Source organism: Lepus europaeus, chromosome 8 (assembly GCF_033115175.1).
Source record: "Lepus europaeus isolate LE1 chromosome 8, mLepTim1.pri, whole genome shotgun sequence".
Classification (NCBI taxonomy): Eukaryota; Metazoa; Chordata; class Mammalia; order Lagomorpha; family Leporidae; genus Lepus; species Lepus europaeus.
This window is the reverse complement of record NC_084834.1, coordinates 105782942-105801653: the sequence shown is the minus strand read 5'-3', so window position 1 is coordinate 105801653 and position 18712 is coordinate 105782942. Positions and strand designations below refer to the sequence as shown.

General features: G+C 38.8%; 2 protein-coding genes across 4 annotated transcripts in view; one reads left to right on the top strand and one right to left on the bottom strand.

The window, feature by feature from the left end:
- Positions 1-547: 547 nt before the first annotated feature.
- The window catches only part of NPFFR2 (neuropeptide FF receptor 2), a 334371-nt gene continuing 316206 nt past the window's right edge, over positions 548-18712 (top strand). For all 3 annotated transcript variants that reach the window (XM_062198722.1, XM_062198719.1, XM_062198716.1), the window contains exon 1: positions 548-664. The gene's annotated coding sequence lies outside the window, so the exon portion shown is untranslated. The remainder of the gene's footprint in view (positions 665-18712) is intronic.
- GC (GC vitamin D binding protein) overlaps positions 2576-18712 on the bottom strand; it is a 52560-nt gene continuing 36423 nt past the window's right edge. Inside the window, exons 12-14 of the mRNA XM_062198925.1 lie at positions 18011-18143; positions 8070-8123; positions 2576-2739 (exon numbers count right to left, since the gene is read on the bottom strand). Coding sequence (XP_062054909.1) covers positions 8088-8123; positions 18011-18143 — 169 coding nt within the window. The 3' untranslated portion in view covers positions 2576-2739; positions 8070-8087. The remainder of the gene's footprint in view (positions 2740-8069; positions 8124-18010; positions 18144-18712) is intronic.

Sequence of the window (18712 nt, the reverse complement as noted above, 5' to 3'; positions counted from 1 at the left end):
TTTTCTTTAAGTTTTTGCAATGATCTATCTTCAATTTACTTTATAGTGACAAACTTAACCCTGCACTAAATAAGGAATTCCACAAGTAGAAAAACCACTGTTGTGTACAACAGGCATCCCTGCCTTCTTAGGCTTTTAAACCAAAATGCCCTTAAAAAGCAGCTTAGCTTTTCAAAACTTTCCAGGTGAGGTATGAATACACTAATCCTGGGAAGATTATTTAAGATGATGGTGTCAGGGTAATGTTTGAGAAGCACCTTTAGGGTGAGGTAGGCATCCAAGAAAGCAAGTGGGTGCTGTCCCTCCAAAGACCTGAAATTACGTGACTGATGACAACTGAAAGCTTGTGTGACAGTTAAAATCCTATGTTTCAACTTGGCTTGGCTCTGACACCAATTCGTTTGGTGAAAGAATCATCTAGACATTGCTCTACTGTCTAGATTGTTTTGTTAATGTGATGAAGCATCACCACCAGCTGACTTTACGTAAAGATTGCCACTGGTAATGAGGAGTGGCTTCATCCAATCAGCTGAAGGCCGTTAAGAGTGAAAACCAAGGTTTCCCAGCAAGGAACTCTACCTTACGCCTTCACACAGAAGTCCTGCCTGCATCTCTGGGCTGTCAGCCTGCCCTGAGGATTTCACCTTCCCAACTCCACAGCGAGGTAGGCCAGTTTTTCTTTTATCTCTCTTTTATTACTTTGTTGGAGAACTCTGATTGATACAACTTGTAAATTCTGTTCTTGAACATAAAGAATAGTTTCCTTTTTTCATGAAGAGGACAGGTTTTTGGATGAAAGTGCGAAGTAAAGTATGAAAAACTGAGGACTTCTTATGTAAGACGGGAGTGAATGAAATCAGCTTTGGCTGACAGCATTTTCAAAACATTTTTTTTCCACGGCAGACAGCCCTTGGGAAGTAAGCATATTTGGGCAATGTCTTAGCAAAAATATCTCTACTTCTCTGAAGTGAAACAAATATGGGCATATTTATATGTATACAATCTGAAATTAGAGCACACTAAAGTGACAGAATATTGTATCGGCAATTCTTAAGAAACATGGTAAAAGGTGTACAAGTTTTCTGGGCAATATAGTTGCGGGAACCACAAAAACACTCCTTCAATCACATAATACTCTGACTAGTTAGTGACAGAAAACAGTGTTACCTGGCTGTGTATACCAATACTTGACCACAATGAATCAGTTTGCAGGAATCCATCATTTATAAATATGACCTCTCAAGAACAGAGCAGAATTTTCAAAATTTGTAAAACAATAACTGGGAAATAAAGGAGAAGGTGCTAGTGATTAAATGCATTTGGAAACACAGAACTAGATACAGTAACTGGGACTCTTCAACTGATAGTTACTCTGTTATGCTTCCAAACCTGCTTTGATTGGGGTCCATGTGCTGCAGGTGTGCCCATCAGCCTATTCCACGCTGGAATTGAAACCCAAGTGCTTAATTTGTTATTTGCTAACTCTGTGTCCCTGAGTCACTGATTGGCCTTGTGGAGTCTCAGTCTCCTCGTGTTTTACCAATAATAGTTGCTTCTCAGTGTAGTTTCAAGCTTCAATAAACTTTTTAATAGAAGTAATGAAGAAGAAAGTTCAGTGCTGTCTAAACACATAGTGAAGAGTTTGCTGCTTCTTGACTTCAGGGCACCTGAAGAGTGTCTACTGGAGGTGGATTTCTCAGTTTGGAATCTTTGTCAGAGTGGGAGCTGCACCGTGTGCCATGGGAGCTGCCAGGGAGTGGGCATTTTATATCCCAGTTCCTGGCAACTAACTCATGAGCTCTTGGCCTTGGCTCAGTTAGTGAAATGCTCCTTGCTGGGATGAGACTCTTGAAGAGTGAGAGGGATGATTTCAGTTGACTTCGGTTATGTTTGCCATGAACTATGCATCAACTCTATCCTATATCCTGTATCTACTATGAAGTGAATTCAAATTCTCTGGTGCAATTCGCTCTACATGTTGAATGTTTCCCTGGGCTTTTTATCAGTTTCGGAGAGACATTTATTCTGAAAATACGATCTTGCATAGCACAGTATAGAATTAAGGCACATGGAATATCACAGATATTTGATATAAATGGAATGAAGCTGAAAATAAACATGCCTTTAGAACTGTGCTTCAGCAAATTGCTTTTGGGAGTCTTCAGGAGAAATAAACTTGTTCCAGCCTACACAGATTTTCCTTTTACAACACAGAATTACCTAATAAACACCATGTAACTGCAGCAGGAAGCATGAAGGTGCTCTCAGGAGGTGGTTTGGTTTGGTTTGGTTTTGTTCCGTTGTTTTTCAGAAGTGACTTCTCCCAGCTGTCCATGCTAGAAAGATGGTGAACCCTTCCTTAATGGTACCTGCTGAGCCTGGGAGTTAGCCAGGGAATGGAGTTCGCTGTGTTGGTCATTGTAACATGGATGCTTAATGTTGTGAATCTTTTAGAAGGAAACAGCAGAGATCTAGGACAGAGCAGGGATTTGTGAGGTTGAAGCTGCCTACTTTGAGTGTCTTGGTCAAAGGCACAGAGACGGGGCTGAAGAGTAACAGCAGTTTCAGTCACATATATGGTTTGCATTATAGTTCATTTTATTTTGTAGCAAATCATTGTAAGAAGACATCGTGGCTGGGAGAAGTAGGGAGCATCCTACGTGTCTCCCCAGAAGCCCGGTGCTTGTGCTCAGGTCAGGCTAGCAGAGGTCACTGCCCAAGGTGGCTGCAGCTGTAGAACTATGAGAATAATGAAAATGAGTATGTTAGAAAAATAAAGTTAATGGACAACAATCATAATGCAAGTGCACTTAAAATTTGTAGACAATGCTTTAGAAACAGGGCAGGGTGGGGAGCAGTGGTGCTGTGGCATAGTGTAGAAAGCTGTCACCTTCACACTGGCAGCCCATATGGACACTGGTTCCTGTTCTGGAATTCCACTTCCAATCCAGTTCCTTGCTAATGCACCTGGGAAAGCAGCAGAAGATGGCCCAAGTGCTCGGGCCCCTGCCACTCATGTGGGAGAGACTTGGATGAAGTTTCTGGCTTCAGGCTGGCCCAGCTCTGAATGTTGTGGCCATCTGGGGAGTGAGTCAGCAGATGGAAGATGTTTCTGTCTCAATCTCTCACTCTTTCTCCATAACTCTGACTCTTAAAGAAATCTTTAGAAAAAAATGTGTGAAAAATGGAATTAAAAAATAAGTTTATTTTGGTGAAAAAATTTGAAATTCATCTGTATGAGTGGTTTTCAAAAAGTTCATCTAGCTTGATATATGTGTCGAAATATTATACTGTATCTCATAAAATATACAATAAGTTTTTAAGACAAGAATTATTAATATTCATAAAAATAAATACTTGAAAAAACTGTGCATGAATTTCAAAATTTTTTTTGCCAAAATAACCTTTTAAAAAAAGATTTATTTTATTTATTTGGAAGAATTACAGAGAGAGGTAGAGACAGAGAGAGAAAGATCTTCCATCTGCTGGTTCACTCCCTAGATGGCCACAATGGCCAGAGCTGTACCAATCTGAAGCCAGGAGCCAGGAGCTTCTTCTGAGTCTCCCACGTGGGTGCAGGGGCCCAAGGACTTGGGCCATTTTCCACTGCTTTCCCAGGCCATAGCAGAGAGCTGGATTGGAAGAGGAGCAACCGGGACTAGAACCGGTGCCCACATGGGATACCGGTGCTTCAGGCCAGGGCAGCCCTTGGATTTCTTTCTTTCTTTCTTTTCTTCTTCTTTTTTTTTTTTTTTTTGCCAAAATAACCTCTTAATTCCATCATCTATAGACTTTCTGAAGCACTCTTACACTGCTGAACACATGAATTTTTATATTTTTATATTATATTTATACATATGTTGTTTTTATATTCATGCCAAAAATACTTGTATAGCATGACCCAAATATCCATGATGGCCTGCCTCATGGATCCAGAATGAAAAAAATGTAGGGGCTGGCACCATGGCACACTAGGTTAATCCTCTGCCTATGGTGCTGTCATCCCATATGGCCACTGGGTTCTAGTCCCGGTTGCTTCTCTTCCAGTCCAGCTCTCTGCTGTGGCCCGGGAGGGCAGTGGAGGATGGCCCAAGTGCTTGGGCACCTGCACCCACATGGGAGACCAGGAAGAACCACCTGGATCCTGGCTTTGGATCAGCACAGCTCCAGACATTGCAGCCATTTAGGGGAGTGAACCAGCAGATGGAAGACCTTTCTCTCTCTCTCTCTCCCTCTCACTGTCTGTAACTCTACCTGTCAAATAAATTAATAAAATCTTTTAAAACATGCAATAAATTCCTAAAGTAAATAATAGTGACAATTAAAGCCATTAATTACTGTTGTGGCAAGAGGCATTGGTTAGTTTTTTTTCCCTTCAAAATAATGGTGTTTGTGATTTTTCTGCACTATCAGAATGAGTAATTACTACCAGAGCAAAAAAGTGAAACACTAGCATATTACACACACTACTACCTCATCAAGGAACTGAAATAATAGTCCAGTAGTTTTTATTTTAGTCAAACACTAAGCAGTGTGAATTTTGTCAAATTACCTTCTTTGTGTTAAGGTAAAGATGCTTCCCCTTTTTTCCTCTTCCAAGAAAGTATAATCGAATCATATCACAGTTCTATTTGCATGGCACGAGAAATTGCATCTTTCATTGCTCTCTATGTGCCTATGACTTGGAGTTAGATGAGATGGAAGACATAGATCTGTTGAAGAACCCTCAGCCTCGGTTCTTAGGTTTCTCTCACAGCATGAACACCCTTCTATGCTGTGTGTGATTTTAGGTATCTAAAACAGTTTGTAGACTTAATTCTATAACCTGAGGTGGCTCATTGACCTTATAACAACCCAGGCAATACTTCCAAAGCTGAAGGGGAAAAAAATACTTGGTTTTGTGAGATATATTAAGAGACAATAATTCCTTCTCCACTGGCATATGCAAATGTAGCCATATTAAGTTTGGGATTTTAAAGAAAAAAATTGATGAAGGGGATCAATTACTGTCAAACCAACAATTCAAGCTTGTAAGAAGACCATAGGAGTGAAATAGCATGGAACTGTTGACCAAATACATGAATTTTAGGTGTATTTAGGGATCAGAAAACTTTGAGACAAAAGGCTTCAGCTTCTACACATTTGAAATCCCAGAGTAGAAAGAGGTACGTTTTTATAAAGACATAGGCATAGCCAGCCATAGTCCACCTAACGGTTTTAGGAATTGCTAGGCCCTGAATACTGTGTCCCTTCTGTCACTGAAGTGCTTACCTGCTGTAGTGAAAGAAAAACCAGCAAAGAAAATGGCTATCTTCTGGAATAATTTAAAATATGGTGAAAAAACTGGTTTATTTGGGGTGGGGTAGAAAGTTGTTTAGCTCTTAGTCTGGAATCATTGAAGACAATAACTGGGTTCAGAGCAGTTCACAACTGGGACTGTGCTATATTGGGGCAGTGCTGTTGACAACTGAATGAGTCCAGGGTTATTTAATAGTTACAACATTTTCCCTAAAACCTAAGACCATAATCTGCTGGTTGTATCTGGAAACCTAGAAAGAGGGTTAGATTGTGTTTTCTGGATATCGGGTAATCCAAGCCTTGTAGGCTTATTAACAAGATAAAATTCATTTTTCCAAAGTTGCATAACTATTTTGATATAATTGAAGTTGGAAGCCTCTCAACTTTGCCAGTGTTGATTATGATAGACAGGCATGGATAAAATAGAGTTCAAAGTCAATGTAGGTTGTTGAAATTAATGGAAGAAATATGGGAATGATTTTAGAATTTCTATCCAAATCAAATTGTGGTTTTTTTTGTTTGTTTGTTTGTTTTTTTTTTGACAGGCAGAGTGAATAGTGAGAGAGAGAGACAGAGAGAAAGGTTTTCCTTTGCCGTTGGTTCACCCTCCAATGGCAGCTGCTGCTGGCGCGCTGTGGCCGGCGCACCACGCTGATCCGATGGCAGGAGTCAGGTGCTTCTCCTGGTCTCCCATGGGGTGCAGGGCCCAAGGACTTGGGCCATCCTCCACTGCCTTCCCAGGCCATAGCAGAGAGCTGGCCTGGAAGAGGGGCAACTGGGACAGAATCTGGTGCCCCAACCAGGACTAGAACCTGGTGTGCCGGCGCCGCAGGCGGAGGATTAGCCTATTGAGCCGCGGCGCCGGCAGCAAATTGTGTTTTGGTGGCCAAAGACTGATACCGAAATTGGACAATTGTTTAAAGGCCATAGTGATATACTAACACAGGAGAAATTACTACAAAATTTATAAGATGAAGATAATGACTATAAAACATGTAAGTTGCTCCAATAGGATCTTCTTTGATCACTGAAATCACTTCTTGATTTAGTTAGCACTAAAAGTATCTTTGAAAGTTGTTAGTTTAAAAAGAAATATCTTAAAATCCATCAAATTAGTATTTCCTCCCTTACTTTTTAAAGGAGACTTTCTCTTATTTCAATTTGTTATCTTAGAACCCCAAAATATGTATGAGGGTATTTCAGAAAGTTCATGAAAAAACTGGAGTTAAAAAGCAAGTTTATTTTGGTGTAAAAAATTGAAATCCATACAAGTTTTCTCATAAAGTGCATTTATTTTCCATGAACTTCTTGAATAACCCTCATATGCATGGATTCTTAATTGTTTTTGTTCTGAATTCCATCAATGTTTTAAAGTACCTTTGTATCTTAGACACTAAGGAAATGCATTCAGGGTTCTTGAGGAATCGCATAGCCCAGTGATGCAAAATTCATGGCTTTAAAACAACCTTTCTTCTTAATAAGGGAGGAAGGTGAGGAAAGTTGCATATAGCCATTTTAACTTTATGGAGATCTAACAGGTGAATTAAAATAAAGGGAAAATTAGTTCACTTAGATGTGGACACAGGAATAATTCAGCAACAGAGGCAAGGTCTTAAGTCGAGGGTATTTGCAATGCAAATATCTTGCATTTTGATTTTTATTCCCAGGATTACTTAGAAACTCAATTTTCCTTTAGGATCTAATATGTGTGTGGCAAAAGCCAAAAATACATTTTGGGTAGGAGAAACTTGAGTTTAGATTCATGGTGGTGGTGATGATAATAGTAGTAGAGGCAACAGTAATAGCTTGGTCAATATTATTATTATTTTTAACCATATTTATGCCTTTTATACACATTACAGTCTCAGCCATTATAATAACACAGTAAGGTAGATAATGAAATTTTCATTTTACCAAATAAGGAAAGTGAATTTTGGACAATATGAATAACTTGCTCAAGTTCCCAAAGATGGGTAATTGAAGTCTGAATTCTAATACCGATTAGGTGATTCCAGAAACATGTTTCCTGAACCAATTCTCTTATACTGTTTCTCAGAATGTTAGTTTTCCTTGTTAATGCTTTAGATGATTCAAATAATTGACAAATGAAAGACTAAATATGAAATTCTGTAATTCATCAGCCAATGTATTGGAGGGCTTTTGTTTCCACATCATATGAGCCAGCAAAATACAGTTAACATCATTAAAAAATTAAAAATCACTGATTTAACTAAAATCAGAGAAAACCCAAATGATTGTTTGCATTGGTTAAAAATCTCAGGTATAATATCTTTAACATGAATATAATTGAATCTAAAGAGAAAAGTTTTGTGGAAATATGCAAGATTAAGGTCACCTTCAGTTTAATGTGTGGAGTTACTTCTAAATAAACTACTTTCTGTTCTTTCTTTATCAGGCATTTTTAAAAGGGTAAAATATAAAATTTAAATAAGTGATTATATTTCAACAGTGTCGCTTTAGTTTGAAGAATGTTTCTTTCCTAACAAGGCTTCTGTGTTATGTTTTGGACTTGATGAGCTCTGTGTATAAACTCAACATTTCTCTACTCAAGTGCATCAGAAATCCTTAAATGATGGCTATGCTGTCATTGTCCTGTATATGAGATTGTGATGGATGTCGCAGGAGGCTGAGGATCAATAATTTTGAAAGTAAATTTGCATCCATAATATATAAAATCTCCTTCCCCCATTGTAGTATGTGGTATTCATTGGTGCTGTATTAAAAAACAAACAACAACAACGAAAACTTACCTATGTTAAACATTTGCATCAGGGCTCTGGGAGATTTTTTATTTCAGCATCAATCTGACAATGAAAACAGAATGTTAGATTGTTAATGGAGTATTAAGTCTGTAGGCTACTGAACCATACAAAAGTGCCAAGGAAATATTCCCAGGGGAGACTGCCTAAATTCAATCCTAAAGCCAGATGAAAGATTTAGCCAGGGCTAGGACAATCTGGACTGAGTCATTATGTGCCAAGGCCTTGAAGTAAGAGCAAGTTTTATGTGTTTGGAAAATTGCAAGTATTTCAGGAGGATATGATATGTAGTCAGGCTGGCCAGGAAATCAGAGGTCCAAACTCATGAGTTTTTTTTTTTTTCTTTATTGTTGTTGTTAAAAACATTTGAACTTCAGAAGCAATGGAAAGCTATTACAGGAGTGCATTAACCATTTTGTGTGTTATAGAGGTTATTTTGTCCTTAGTACAGAGGTGCGATTGGGTATGAGGCAATAGAGGGGAACTGCTATGGGAGCTCAATTGAGAGGGTGTAATCCAGCAGAGAAGATTTCTTAAAATTAGGGTCCAAGAACGTTGACAAAGATGAGTGGAAAGTTGGGAAATACTGAGGAGTTCATGTTGATAGGTATTTGATTTTGATTGGATGTGTATGGAAAAAGTGAAGGTGAACTCAGGATCACGAAATTATCATCTTGGGCAAAGAAGTGAATGGTGATGATCTTTGCAAGGTGAGGAAGCACAAGAGTAAGTTTTAGGGGGAGGTTTTGGCCATATTGCCTTTGAATTTCTTGTGGGATAAGAAATTGATGGAGAAGAGAGGCCTGTAGACAGTTGAATCAGAATGTAAGCTGTTGGGGAGAAAGCAGGCTGGAGGCAGAGGTTTGGAGATCAAAGGCATGGGCATTCATGAGAACTCCTGTGAAAATGCAGTGCCCTGAAAGCGAGGAAGGGGAGTGGAGAAAACTCTGGTAAACAAATTTAAGGGATGGATAGGAGAGGAGGGTGAGAAGAGCAAGAAAGGCAGAATCATAGAGGACAGAAAAACAGAAAGTGATAATATTGATGCCACAGAAAATGTGTCAGGAAGGGAGGAATAGATGTGAGAATAAAGTATTTTGCAGAGAAGGTACATAAGGACTGAAAATTGTTTATGAGATTAAGCAAGGAGGAGATTGTTGGTATGAACATATTGATTGTGGTACAGTACGCTCAGAAGCCAGACTGAAAAAGGTTGCGGACTTAATGGAACTGAGGATTCTTCTTTCAAGAATCTTGGCTGTAAGAGCAGGAGAAAGAAAAATAGCCAGGAAGGAGGGAAAGCATCTTATTCATTATGTTTTGAAACAAGAAGAGTAACTTCGATACAAAGTGGACAGAGTTAGTAAAAAGGAAATGTTGAAGCAAAAAGAGTATAACTAGAGGAGGCAAATTTCCAGAAAGCAAGATGGGGGAAATTCAGAGTGACACTGCAGGCCTAGTATAATTGTTGCTGCTTTAACATTAATCATTTTATTTTCAGCCAAAAGTTTAGTAGTCCTTTAGTTCCAATATTTAGCTTTGGTCATTATTACCTAATTAGGGCTGAGATCTATAACAATGACAAAGAGAGTCACAGACTAACCATGGAATAAACTTAACATTTTCCTTACAATATGCAACCTCTGTAACTCTTATTAAACCTGTATATAAATGGGGAATTAAATTAGAACTTAATATTTAGAATTGTGTTGTTCCATGAATATATATACACATAAGCATACCGGTATTCAGCTTCACATGTCATGAAATCCGTCCCTACAGAGAGGGAAATCAAAAGTGGAAATGCCAGTTTTCCCTGACGTGGGAGACTGGGAGGTGATGGGCTCACTATGTTGTCAGACTCTTTTCTGCACAGATCCCACTTGGTCACCTGCAACTATCTCCGTTTTCAAGAACGGAATGATCAATGCCAGCAAATCACAGTGGCTTCCTGAATATTCTGGAAAGTCACACGTGGTGTCCACTAGCACTCTGCTGGGACATCTGAGAGGAAGCACAGGAATGAGTTCCCAGGAGTGCATGGGGATACCCTGCCTGCATGAAGATAAGAGGGGGAAAATGTTTCATGTCGTTTTTTTTTTTTTTAACTGTGTTTTTCTTAAGGGAAATGGGCCTCTGTGACACAAACAGGTGGATTCGTTGAGAGTGCTTTGGGAAAGCCGGAAGAAAATCATACTGATTGCTCTAGTTTCTGGTCATTTCAAGATGAGGGTGAGGGCAGGGGTAAATTTTCACATATTGTACCTTTTTTAGGGGATCAGAAGCCCCTGTGCCACTCTTTCAGCAGAGTATGGAGAATGGTAAACAGAGATCAATCCTCTGGGCATAAGTAACTTGGACTGAAAGGACTACATGAGCGTTACTTTTCAGGAAAAAGTTTGCCAAGCAAATATGGGACAAGGGGATTGACAAATTGTGATCCAAATCTTATAGGGTAAGGGGGACACACACCTACACTAAGCATTGGAAGTTAAAATGACTGCTGTGACAACAGATGTTGCCATAGCATGAAGTCACAGAAGAGTGAGCTTATTACTTAACTATGAGATCAGATTAGAAAGGCTGAGGGAAACGCAGATGGCCTAATCTCTGCTATAAATAAGTAAATGTGCACAAGAGTCTTAACTGGGTTCATCTCATACTTCTTTAGCAGTTGCTGAAAGATTGGCTACTTAGTAGCAGCAGCACTGCTATAAATTTAATGATTATAAAGCAAGAAAAATAGAAAGTTACAGACATGGCTTTTCATCATGACAGTTGAAATTAAAAATGTTTTGGAATGGTAATGCAAGGGCACATCTAAAGATTCACAGAAAAATGGAATTAAATTATACACTTGAGGTATACAGTTAGCCTATTAGCTAAGACACCAGTGAAGATGCTCACATTCCATATCAGAGTGCCTGGGTTCAAGACTTGTCTGTGGCTCCTGACTTAAACCCTGAGAGACAGAAGTGATGAATCAAGCATTTGGGATCCTGCCACCCATGGGGAAGAACTGGACTGAGTTCCTAGATTTGGTCTGGCTCAGCTCTGGCTGTTGTGGAATGAACCAGTGCCTGGGCTTGCACTCTTTTGCTCTTTCTGACTCTCAAAGAAACACATAATTTTAAAAATATTCCTTTTTTTGGTGCCAAAGTTTTGAAGTCTATGCATAGTTTTTTCCATAACACATTTTTTCCATGAGCCTTTTGTGTGTTATATTGAAACATACACTGAAAATCAACTCAGTGAAATAAAAAGTGACTGGCTTACAGGAAGCATGCACTTTGTGTTCAAGTTTGTTTTGTATAATATCAAAAAGGGAAGTGTGTTACCTGAATGAATGGATAGCAAAAGGACAGGGGAAAGGTTTCAGAAGTGATACTTCTTATAGAATCTAAAATAATATTAAGGTCCCATGCACTCACTTTTTAAATGACTGAGACCCTCATAGCAAATTATGCTGGCAGCAAACAAATTCTAGGTCAGGTGATTTTATTTTTCTGAGTTAAAGCATCCTAAAATCAACCTAAATTTGATTTACTAAAAGAAAGTTGGTATAAAAGAAAGGTATAGTTCATGTAATTGTTTTAATGTCCATAATGACCAAAATATCTAACAATCCAACTTTTTCAGCTTTTACGTTAAAGAATTTACATGGTTTGAATTATAATAAAATATTTCAGTAGAATTTAACAAATAAGATTTTATTCTGCTCTTGCATTTGAAATTCTTTTCAGATTATTACAAACAAGAATAGCAAATAGGTTGGGGATTAGACTATAAACATAAAAAATGGAAATCAGAATTCCTGAGGTTTATAAAGAAAATTGAACAAGGTGTAACATCATTTGTCAAGCTAAGTAAAGTCTATTTATTGGACACTATACAGTAACAAAACAAAACACCATTAAAATGCTTGGAAAGCTGAGTCTCATAGCCCAAGATACTCAAAAACACAAGTGTAAAAGAGTTGATATTGACAGAGAATAGATTTTTTTTTCCAATTGACTGTGATAGCCATGGTAGGTTCAATAGGAATTATGAAAGGAATAGCAAGGCTTCATTCAACGAAGTTACCTGGCAGTGAAATCAGCTATTTCTACCTATAAGTGAAAATAAATAGATAAAAGTATTTAAAGGATAGCTCTTTTATTTGCCAATTTAATTTCTGTTGGGTAAATTCTAAGGAGTGGGATGGCTGGTTCATGTGGTAGGGCTATATCCAGGTTTCTGAGGAATCTCCAAACTGTCTTCCACAGTGGCTTTACCAATTTGCATTCCCACCAACAGTGGGTTAGTGTCCCCTTTTCCCCACATCCTCACCAGCATCTGCTGTTAGTTGATTTCTGTATGTGAGCCATTCTAACCGGGGTGAGGTGAAACCTCATTGTGGTTTTGATTTGCATTTCCCTAATTACTAGTGATCCTGAACATTTTTTCATGTGTCTGTTGTTCATTTGGATTTCCTCTTTTGAAAAATGTCTGTTGAGGTCCTTGGCCCATCTCTTAAGTGGGTTGTTTGTTTTGTTGTTGTGGAGTTTCTTGAACTCTTTATATATTCTGGTTATTAATCCTTTATTGGTTGCATAATTTGCAAATATTTTCTCCCATTCTGTTGGTTGCCTCTTCACTTTCCCGACTGTTTTGCAGTACAGAAACTTCTCAATTTAATATAATCCCAGTTAATTTTGTCTTTGACTGCCTGTGACTTCGGGGTCTTTTCCAAGAAGTTTTTACCTGTGCCCTTATCTTGCAGGATTTTTTCAATGTTCTCTAATAATTTGAGGGTGTCAGGTCATAGATTTAGATCTTTAATCCATGTTGAGTGGATTTTTGGTAAGGTGTAAGGTAGGGATGAAGTAGGCAGGCATATAGGTGTAAGTTTTAGGGGGTCTTTTCCGATTTCAGGGATCTTGCTTCATGCTTCTGCATGTGGAGATCCAGTTTTCCCAACACCATTTGTTGAATAGGCTGTCCTTACTCCAGGGATTGGTTTTAGCTAATTGATCAAGCATAAGTTGGCTGTACATGTTTGGGTTGATTTCTGGTGTTTCTCTTTTGTTCCATTGGTCTATCCATCTGTTTCTGTACCAGTACCATGCTGTTTTGATTATAACTGCCCTGTATTATTTCCTGAAATCTGGTTTTGTGATGCCTCCAGCTTAGTTTTTGTTGTACAGGATTGCTTTAGCTATTCGAGGTCTTCTGTGCCTCCATATGAATTTTGGCATCATTTTTTCCAGATCTGAGAAGAATGTCTTTGGTATTTTGATTGGAAAATAAAAGATTTTATTTTCAACTCAATTCACAATAGCTAAGACATGGAATCAACCTAAATGCCCACCAACAGAAGACTGGATTTAAAAAAAAAATTATGAGATATGTAGTCTATAGAATTCAACACAGTGGTTAAAAAACACGAAATCCGTTCATTTGCAACAGAATGGAGGAATCTGAAAAACATCACGCTGAGTGAAATAAGCCAGTCCCATAAGGACAAATAGCATATGTTCTCCCTGATCTGTGACAACTAACTGAGCACCTAAAAGGAAACCTATAGAAGTGAAACTGACACTATGAGAAGCAATGACTTGATCAGCCCTTGGCCTGATTGTCGAGGAACAGCTTACTATTTTATTCTTTTTAGTATTTTCTTGTTCTACTTAATAGCATTAATTGAACTCTTTAATTAACACACAATTATTCTTAGGTGTTTAAATTGATCCTTCTTAAAAATAAGACTGGGAATAAGGGAGGGAGGGGATATACAGTTCAGCACACGCTCACTCAGACTTACCCCTAAGGGTAAAGCTAAAAATGTGCCATGGGACTCCAAATCCCATTAAGCTGGCAGGTACCAATGCCATCTTACTAGTTGAAGTGATCAGTTTAAGTTCATAATTGATCATAAAGATAGGATTAAGTGTCAAAGGGATCACATAAAAAAGACCAGTGTCTGCTGCTAATAATTGATACAGTTAAAAAAGAGAGAATAATTGGCTGGCACCGTGGTTCACTAGGCTAATCCTCTGCCTGCAGCGCCGGTACCCTGGGTTCTAGTCCAGGTTGGGGCACCAGATTCTGTCCCAGTTGCTGCTCTTCCAGTCCAGCTCTCTGCTGTGGCCTGGGAGGGCAGTGGAGGATGGCCCAAGTCCTTGGGCCCTGCACTCGCATGGGAGACCAGGAGGAAGCACCTGGCTCCTGGCTTCGGATTGACATAGCTTCCTTTGGCCATAGTGGGCACTTGGGGGGTGAACCAATGGAAGAAAGACCTTTCTCTCTGTGTGTCTCTCTCACTGTCTAACTCTGCCTGTCAAAAAGAAAAAAAGAAAAAAAAGATAACGATCCAACATGGGAAGTGGGATACACAGCAAACTCACACAGAATGACAAATGCCCTAAATAGCATTCTGGCCTCAGAATCAGCCCTTAAGGCATTTGGATCTGGCAAAAAAGCCCATGAGAGTATCTCAGGCATGGAAAGGCAAGACACTGTAGCAAAAAAATGACCTAAATGAAAGATATTTGTGAGATCCAAGTGGAAAGAATGGGCCATCAAAGAAGGAGGTACATTTCTTTGAAGGGAGGAGAGAACTTCCACTTGATTATAGCTTTGTCTAAATAAGGTCAGAGTTTGTGGACTGAAGAGGCTTCCATAGCCTTGGCAGTTCATGACAAGAGCTTCAGGTAATCACTATGTCATAAATAAGAGTGTCAATTGTTAAATCAACAACAGGAGTCACTGTGCACTTGCTTCCCATGTAGGATCACTGCCTTGAATGTGTTGTACTATGAGAATTAATGGTAAAACTATCTTCAAACAGTACTTTATACTTTGTGTGTCTGGGTGCAAATTGTTGAAATCTTTACTTAGTATAAAGTGATCTTCTGTATATAAAGATAATTAAACATGAAAATGTGTCTCAATGAAGAATGGGGTGGGAGAGGGAGTAGAAGATGGGATGGTTTGCAGGTAGGAAGAACCATTATAAGGGGGAAGAAGTGCTATAAGCCAAAAGTTGTACTTTCAACATTTATATTTATTAAATAAATGTTTTCTAAAAAAAGTATTTTAAGGAAAGCTAAATGACCTCTAGAGAGAATTAACCAAGGGAGAATTATGCTAGATGATTGTCATGGTTTTCTTCCAACATTGCTACATCTGTGATTTTATTAAGCTCTTGGTATTTTCAAGTGTGTTGTAATAAAAACTAGGCTTTAGTTCTTTCATGGTTTAATAAATGAGCAAAAATTCATGTAAGTTCTTGCACTTAAAAGATCCTCTATTAGGTATTAAATTATTGGCTTAAGTAGCATCGATCTTGCATTCCAGTTAAATTACTTTTCTGTAGAAACACAGAAGAATGATGAGTCATAAGTGGATTATAAATGCTCCTTTCCCAATAGACGACAAAGTGAGCAATAGTGAAATTGTGGTCAGAAAAATCTCAGCAGTCATCTGCGGAGTGGGAAAGGGATGAAACTCAATACCACGAACTTCAGAAAGAGTTGAGCAAAGGCTGAATATAATGTGGGATATACTTGTTCTTCACCATGTCTCTATTTTCTGGAAATGCAGTGGATGAGATAACAAAATTCTTTAATTAGGTGGCATTATTTATAATTTAAAGACTCTGTTTATTGAACACTCTATGGTAACAAAACAGTAAGGTCAGATGAAGGGTTGCTCTTATGTTCTGAGTGTTCTAAGTACCGGAAATGATTGCTGAAGAGTAACAGGTAAATGAATGATGTGAATTGATGGGCTGACTCTGAAAAAGGCTGACAAAATATTCCTCCAGGAGGAGGGCACATTTGGTTTGGTGAAGGAAATCTTGGTATCAGATACTTAGCAAAATTTCAGAAGTTGAGCATTACCCAGGTCTGGAAATCATGGACAGTCTAACTTGGATGCTCCCTTCTCTCACACCTGCAGTCTAAGTAAAGACAGCTGAAACACAAAGGACCAGCCTCATACCTTGATTTGCAGGAGAAAAGCAATGGGCCTCAGATGCAGTGGGTTGTAAAACACCAATCCATAGAAAATAAAACCTCTGACTAGAACCTTCTCTGATTTGCACAAGAAATAAAAGAAATGATCTGGCAACTATGCAAATACATTTAAGAGAGAGAGAAGGAGAGAATGAGTAAAGGGGGTTGTGGGAAGGAACCTGTGGGAGGAAAGATGGGGGGAAGAAAAGGGACATTTTGATTTTAAATTTTTAAAATTTACTTGAAAGGCAGAGAGAGAAACAAAAAATGTGAGCAACTGTCCCAGCTGGGACTGAAGCTTGAAGCCAGATCTCCCACATGGGTGGCAGGAACCCAATTACTTGAGTGGTCACTGCTGCTTCAGAGAGTCTGCATGAACAGGAAACCTGAGTTGGGTATCAGACCCAGGTCTTCAGCCATGGGACAGGAGAATCTTAATAGGCATCTTAACAAGCCAAATGCTTGCTCAGAAGAGAAACAATGAAATGATGATGAATCCAAGAACTATCAGATTTGGGAGGATTGTAGAGGGAAATTGGAAAAGCTATGAGAGTTCTAATTTCTGAATCTTTCAGAGTTGGAACCCATGTGATGAAAGAAAAATCTGTAATTAAGAATGAAACACATTTTAATATCCTTAACAATCTTTTTTTGACTTCTAAAATAACTTAAGTTATCTTAGAAAATAACTTATAGTAAGGAAACATTTATGTGGTCTTCAGAAATTGTTTATCTGCATTTCTTTTTCTTGCATTTTTTTAAAAAAAGTTGAATTTAACATTTTTGTAATTAAAATGGAAGTGATGGCATCAGCTTATTTTCTAAAAGTATTTCCTTCATCAAACTGCCTGTGTGTGTGTATAATGCAAATACATATATAGCTATGTAAATACACACATTTATATGAAATAAAATTTTCATGAAATACTCTGATGTGAGATAGACTGATAGTTGTATCATGTTTTCATTCTTCTAAAAAGGTACTAGTAGGTTACAAACTATAGACTAGAAAACACTATACTGTTCTTTCTGCCAGTATTTACAAGCCATTTTTTTATTAAAGTATAACATGTTGTTGTATTATAAATGTCTTTTTCATTTTTTAAAGATTTATTTATTTATCTGAAAGACAGAGTTACAGAGAGAGGTAAAGACAGAGAGAGAGGTCTTCCATCCACTGGTTCACTCCTCAAATGGCTGCAATGTCCATAGCTGAGCCAATTTAAAGCTAGGAGCCAGGAGCTTCTTCCGGGTCTCCCACAAGGGTGCAGGGGCCCAAGGACTTGGGCCATCTTCTACTGATTTCCCAGGTCATAGCAGAGAGCTGGATTAGGAGTGGAGTAGCTGGGACTAGAACCAGCGCCCATATGGGGTGCCAGCACTTCAGGCTGGGGCTTTAACCTGCTGCGCCACTGTGCTGGCTCCATAAATGTCTTAATATTTATTTATTTGAAGGCAGAGAGAGAGAGAGAAGGAAGGAATGAGAGAGATCTCTTCCACTTGCTGTTTCAGTCATCAAATACCCACAACAGCCAGTGCTAGGCCAGACAGAAGCCAGGAGCCAGAAACTCTGTCCAGGTCTTCCACATGGGTGTCAGGAGTGCAAGTACTTGTCCCATCATCTGCTCCCTGGCAGATACATGACCAGGAAACTGGTTCAGAACCATGGAGTAGCTTGGACTCCAAACCACGCTCTGATACAGGATGTGGACATCACAAGCAGAGGCTTAACCCCATGAGCCACAATGCCAGTTCCTCAGTTTGCTTATAAATGAGTCTCACATGTAGAAACAATGATTCTTAAATGCATTACAGAGACAGCACTTCTAATAACACCAGGAACAGCCTCACATATTTGCATTTCAACAAAAAGAAATGAATGCATAGGTTCTTCACATCATCCACAGCAATCGGTAGAAGGTAAGGTTTTCCTACCTGTGAGTCACAGTAATTGGGAGGTGAGTTTATGGAACAGCACTTGGAGGCGAAGTCGGAGTGTTTCTCCACCAACTCTGCCAGTTCCGCAGATGTTGCCTCAGGCAGCTTTGCTCTTAGTTGCTGGGATAGTCTGAAAAAAAATGTTGTTTATGTCCGGTTTCATTAGATGTATTTTATAAGCATTTCTAATACAAAATGATAGCCACTACAGATTTTTTATGGTTAAAAAAAGTGAAAATAGAAACGTTTGCCTTCCTCAAGAAACTCCTATACCTATGGAACGCTTTCTGGTGTCACAATTTAAGATGAGAGAGTGAAACCCAGGCCCTGTTAAAGATCATGAAAGTAAACACACGCTCTGCTGCTGAATTCAAATTCCACACTTTCCCTCTTCACTTGCCCAGTATTCCAACTTGGTGGCCCTCCTTCATTTTCTCTAACGTTTCACCTTCTCTCCAGTTTTAGATTTCAAGTTCCTTAAGGAATGTGTCTTTCACAGGAGCTCATACAACCTTAAGTTTTCTTTCCTCATACGTCTTATGGTGCCCTTATAAAGGACAGCTGCCCTGGTTTTAACACTTTTTTCCAGAAAGCCTTGCCAGCCCTGTGATGGACAAGTGGACGTAGAAGAGATCCAAATTTATCCAGAATTGGGGTGGGCAAGGTGGATGCTGGGAAGGCACAAGAGGGAAGGGGGAA